This window comes from Rhinoraja longicauda, chromosome 41 (genome assembly GCF_053455715.1).
Source record: "Rhinoraja longicauda isolate Sanriku21f chromosome 41, sRhiLon1.1, whole genome shotgun sequence".
Classification (NCBI taxonomy): domain Eukaryota; kingdom Metazoa; phylum Chordata; class Chondrichthyes; order Rajiformes; family Arhynchobatidae; genus Rhinoraja; species Rhinoraja longicauda.
In genome coordinates, this window is record NC_135993.1 from 9,956,339 (window position 1) to 9,962,338 (window position 6,000).

The 6,000-nt window shown below is 41.2% G+C and overlaps 1 protein-coding gene across 1 annotated transcript in view; it reads left to right on the top strand.

Annotated features, from left to right (window-relative positions):
• Positions 1 to 3,268, top strand: part of timm50 (translocase of inner mitochondrial membrane 50 homolog (S. cerevisiae)) — a 122,886-nt gene extending 119,618 nt beyond the window's left edge. Inside the window, exon 10 of the mRNA XM_078430904.1 lies at positions 2,027 to 3,268. Coding sequence (XP_078287030.1) covers positions 2,027 to 2,128 — 102 coding nt within the window. The 3' untranslated portion in view covers positions 2,129 to 3,268. The remainder of the gene's footprint in view (positions 1 to 2,026) is intronic.
• The last annotated feature ends 2,732 nt before the right edge of the window (positions 3,269 to 6,000 follow it).

Consider the following 6,000-nt stretch of genomic DNA (forward strand, 5'->3'; position numbering starts at 1 on the left):
CAGGGCTGCTTTGAGAAGATTTTTGTTTGTCTTTGGAAGGATCCCCAGGAGTTCATCATTCACAAGGTGATCTTATACAATTGAGGTTGAGCACTGAATGCTGGTTTTCTGATTGTGAGCGACTCACAACCAGAGTCTGACTCACCACTAACCATCTATGATATGTACACCCCTGACCCAATAAAAATACAAGACGCTGAATAATTACTGAATACCTCCCTCCACACTTGGAGCTGGTGGAGCTGCTACCTTACAGCACCATAGGCCCGGATTCAATCCTGATCTCTGGTGCTGTCTGTGTGGAGTTTGCACCTTCTCCCTGTGACCATCTGGGTGTCCTCCAGTTTCCTCCCACATTCCGATGATGTGTGGGCTTGTAGATTAATTGGCCTCTGTAAAGGTTGTCCCTTGTTTGTAGGAAATGGATGAGAAAGTGGGATAACTAAGAACTAGTGTGAAAGGGTGATCGATGGTCGGTGTGGACTCGGTGGGCCATTGGGCCTATTTCCTTGCTGTATCTCCGAACTAAACGTAACTAAATCTTAATCTGGAGGTTTAAATACCAATTATATAACATCCTATCTCCATTACCTGGCAGAGAACAAGTCCATCACAAACTCCCAGGATTAAACCAAAACCTTTAGTTCCTTTCCTGACCTTTCCCCTCATATTCCTCATTCCTTTGTATCAACAGTCTTTAAATAAATTCATCAAAAGGGAATGATTGAAGTAGTTTCTAATAACTTCACTGGAGCAACCTAAAATAAATCCTGTGTATAGAAAGGAACTCCAGATGCTGATTAAAACTGAAGATAGACATAAAGAGCTGGAGTAACAGCGGGACAGGCAGCATCTCTGGAGAAAAGGAATAGGTGACGTTTTGGGTCGAGACCCTTCTTCAGACAAATAAATCTTTTCCCTTTATAGTGTTTATCTAGTCTTTATCCTCTTTAACCAGATATTCCTTTTGTAGGTTCTCTCGTTCAGTGCAGAGTGTATATCAAAGCAACAAACATCATATTTTTTTATAAAGCAATAAGGAATAGAGCAAGCTCTGTCGAGCATATTCTGCTCTAACCCCTCGGTTGAAGTTGAACTGGAACTTATGACATGTTACATAGTCATTAATCTAAGATATTTATTTGTTTTTTTTGTGCAGAGTAATATTTACCCAAATACTGTGAAAAAGTTATATTTTTAAATGTCAAAATTATTTTTGTTTCGTTGTCAAAGACTTGGCAAATTAATGGGTTTGATAATTGTCATGGAATGTAAAACAGCTTTTCTCACATCGTATTGCAATCCAATGTCATACATTTTAAGAAATGTATTTGCATTACAACATTGTGTAAAATAAATATATTTGATTACAGAGATGCTGTGTGATTGCAAAATGCTGGAGGAAAAAAGCAGGACAGGCAGCATCTCTGGAGAGAAGGAATGGGTGACCTTTCGGGTGGAGACCCTACTTCAGACTTCAATCTGAAGAGTCTCGACCCGAAACGTCACCCGTTCCTTCTCTCCAGAGATGCTGCCTGTCCAGCTGAGTTACTCCAGCATTTTGTGTCTATGGTTTAAACCAACATCTACAGTTCCTTCCTACACATTATGTGATTGCTTGTCAGGTTTATTTTAACTTACAATGGTGTCAGTGAATTCTGTTTCATCGTGGGCGGTTGTCAACTGGAGCTCAGTGGTGGAGCTCTTTACCTGTGGGTCAGAAGGCTGAGAATCGCCTCGGCAATACTGAGGAAATGGCACCTAGTTGGCAAAGCTGACCTTTTGCATGTAGTGTTAAACTAAGACCACGTCTGTCCATTTGTGAACATAAAACATTCCGCATATTTGTCCAAAACTCAGCGAACCAAACTTTGACCCTGCTGTCATTATTGTTTGCAGCAGTTTTGTTTATGCAAGTTGTCTGACCCATTTTGTGTGTTAAATAATGATTTCACTGGAAGACTAAGTCATGCCAGTGAGAGTTTGTGTCAGCACTAACATTTGCTTTCTGTTTCTCAAAATGCAGGAAGAAAAACAGCGGATAAGTGATCTATTGCAGCAGAAATCCTCTGCCCTCTCCCTTGGATCCTTGACGAGCAAACTATGGAATCGGTCCAAACCACAGTAACATCAGCCGATTAAATATCTAGGCCTACCCTCTTGCTGTGTTACGGAGTTACCCAGAGAAGCCTGGCATATTGCTGCAAGCTGGAGTGAGCAATGGCCTCTTCACCCTGGGTTGTGCTATAGTAAAAGCTACTACCAGATGAGGTCCAGTTAGTTTCATACTACCCAATGCCTTGAGTTGGCAAGGTTAGATGTGAAAGATAGCACAGAGATGGTGCACTGATAATTAACTCCCATTACATGCCTTGATATTGACCACCATTTTGGATGTACCAACACAATCGGAATGCAACAGAAAAGTCGGATTCAATCGCCTATCATTACTTTGTTTTGCATTCATATTTTTTATATGCCAACTGTTAAATCGTGGAAACGTTACTCTGGGACTGGGAAGAGGGAAATCCAATTGTCTTAACATTGTGACTGTACTCTACCAAGTATTACATCTACACACAGGTTTTTAGCCAGTGCCTACAAGATGGCATCCAAAATATAGCTTTCTTTTTGTTTTTTGTACAATCAATACAGGTTGATGTGTCCCGAGCATTCTGTGAATGATGTGCATATGAAACAGAGTGTGTTCAGTGAAATGTTTAATAAAATTATGAAGGCAAAAATGGGAATTTATATTCCAGATAAATTTCATTGCAGTTAAGACAATGGCATGTCTGTATGGAACCTGTCCCATATTCACGTGGCTTCGAACAGCCCTAATTTTGCCGTTAAACAATTTTATTACACACACTGCCTATGTTTGTACTGACTAATGTTTAGCATATGCTATATCGGGCAAGTGAAATTTGCTTGAAGAACTTACCACATTTTTTTCGTCTATACTTTTAAAGGAATGATCTTAATTTCATGGATCCCTTCTAGTTTGATTTGCCATGTAATTCCTTTCTTTCTGCTGTTCAGGAATCAATATCGCACACCTATGATTATCAGTGAGGAAAGCAAGATCATTCAGTGAGGAAAGCTACTTAAATTTCTGAAGGGATTGTCAATAGAGTCAAAGAGTGATAACAGCTCGGGAAAAAAGGCCATTCAGCCCTTCGAGTCCACCTAGACATCAAACCTACATTTATTGATACGTACATTGGATAAAAAGTGCTTGATTGAAGAAACAAGCAAAAAAAGTATGGAGAAGGAAGCAACATTTGTCTTGATATTTTAGTGTTTTGAATATTTTAAGAAACTGCTTGCTCTGAGATAGTTCAGAACTGAAAAGGGTGGTAGAAAATTAGACCCATCAAGTTTAGGAACTCTGGAACTCAAAAAGAGTTGGAGAGAACTGAGCCTGTATGAAAGGATACCAGTCAGAAGCAGCTAAAATGGGTTGAGAAATAAACCAGCTTTAATCTAACTGAGAGACTGCACTGATCTTTACAATTTGAATATGCTGTGTTTGATTTAAAACTCAAGCCTTTGTGGCAAAAGTGACAGGCAGATGCTTCCTTTCAGCTTCGGCCTGAGATTTCAGCGTTGCAGAAGCTAGTCTTCAGTCAATTCAGTTCACTCCATGCGATCATTAAAAGAGGCTTACTGAATACTTTTGAGCACTGAATACTTCAAAAGTCACGGAACCAGACGACACACTGCTACATTGCCGAAGACCTGAACTTTTTAAACTGCATCTCTATCCAAATATTCAGTGCAGTTTCACTATTGTTATCAACCTGCACATGTGCAGCAGAATGACCTGTTTCCAAGAAGCATAGAAACATAGAAAATAGGTGCAGGAGTAGGCCATTCGGCCCTTCGAGCCTGCACCGCCACTCAATATGATCATGGCTGATCATCCAACTCAGTAACCTGTACCTGCCTTCTCTCCATACCCCCTGATCCCTTTAGCCACAAGGGCCACATCTAACTCCCTCTTAAATATAGCCAATGAACTGGCCTCAACTACCTTCTGTGGCAGAGAATTCCACAGACTCACCACTCTCTGTGTGAAGAAATGTTTTCTCATCTCGGTCCTAAAAGACTTCCCCCTTATCCTTAAGCTGTGACTCCTGGTTCTGGACTTCCCCAACATCGGGAACAATCTTCCCGCATCTAGCAGGACAAATCCAACCCAGTGAATTATCACCCAAATCTTCTCTTGGGATAAAAGGTTTTGATGATTTTAAGTGGAATTTACTCATGCCTCTGAGTTTGGATTTTGTTCCAGACCTCATCACAGTCATGGACCAAAGTGTTGAACTCCAAAGGTAAGGCGGGAGTGACTGTCCCCTGTCATCAAGGCAACACTTGACAAAGTGTATCATTCAAGGGGAAACTGAAATAGTTGTTGGAGTTGTCTGGCAGAATGGAGATGGTTGTGGTGGTCGAAAGTCAATTGCCCCATCCCCAGGACACAACCACAATAGCCCGAGGAACAACCAAACTCAAACTTCTTCATCATCAAATTCCTTTAAGAGATCAGTAGGAAATGTTCCCAATGAACAACAATGCACAATATTCGATTCCATTCACAACTGCACAGCCAATGAACTTTCCTTATCACAACGCAGGAGGAGGATATTCGGCACATTGGATCCCAGGTGAAAGATCTCACTAATTCTCTTATTTAAGAAAAAGCTGGAAACACTCAGCAGGGCAAGCAGGATCTGTGGATAAAAACAGTTCATGTTTATGCTCTAAGAACCTTTGTCAGAACCGCGAAAGAGCATTTTCTGTTTTATTCCAAATTTCCATCTACAGCTTTTTTTTTAGTTCGCCTATCTTGGTAACTATATGTACACCCACTGAGCCTCATTATTTATTTATTTTATTCTTTGCTTAATTTATGCTTAATTATCAAAATGGGTGATTTGGCCTATATCTGCACTGCATTTAATGTGGCCAGGCATCTTCATATTTCGACCTACATCAAAGGGTTTAAGATTTTTTGCCTTCACAATCTGTTCCTCAGAGCCTCGGAAGTTAACATCTTCTGTTTACAAGAACCACAACTTTAGCCAAGCTGTTTCAGACCAGTTACAACATTGGCATAGAAACATAGAAAATAGGTGCAGGGGTAGGCCATTCGGCCCTTCGAGCCAGCACCGCCATTGGCTGGGTAAATGTAAAATGTAAAAATTGTCCCTAGTGGGTGTAGGATAGTGTTAATGTACGGGGATCGCTGGGCGGCACGGACTTGGAGGGCCGAAAAGGCCTGTTTCCGGCTGTATATATATGATATGATGATATGATAATATGACCATCCAAAATCAGTACCCCGTTCTGGCTTTTTCCCCATATCCCTTGATTCCTTTAATCCTAAGAGCGAAATCTAACTAACTCCCTTGTGGAACAATGCTCAGTTCTATCTGTCCAGGACAAATCAAATTTGGATAATTACTGTTCAATCATTCGACTCCCAATTATAGACAATAAACAATAGATGCAGGAGGAGGCCATTCGGCCCATTGAGCCAGCACCGCCATTCAATGTGATCATGGCTGATCATTCTCAATCAGTACCCCGTTCCTGCCTTCTCCCCATACCCCCTGACTCCGCTATCCTTAAGAGCTCTATCTAGCACTCTCTTGAATGCATTCAGAGAATTGGCCTACACTGCCTTCTGAGGCAGAGAATTCCACAGATTCACAACTCTCTGACTGAAAAGGTTTTTCCACATCTCGGTTCTAAATGGCCTACCCCTTATTCTTAAACTGCGGCCCCTGGTTCTGGACTCCCCCAACATTGGGAACATGTTTCCTGCCTCTAACGTGTCCAACCCCTTAATAATCTTATACGTTTCGATAAGATCTCCTCTCATCCTTCTAAATTTCAGTGTATACAAGCCTAGTCGCTCCAGTCTTTCAACATATGATAGTCCCGCCATTCCGGGAATTAACCTAGCAATTGTGCGTAAATGGGACTAGAGCA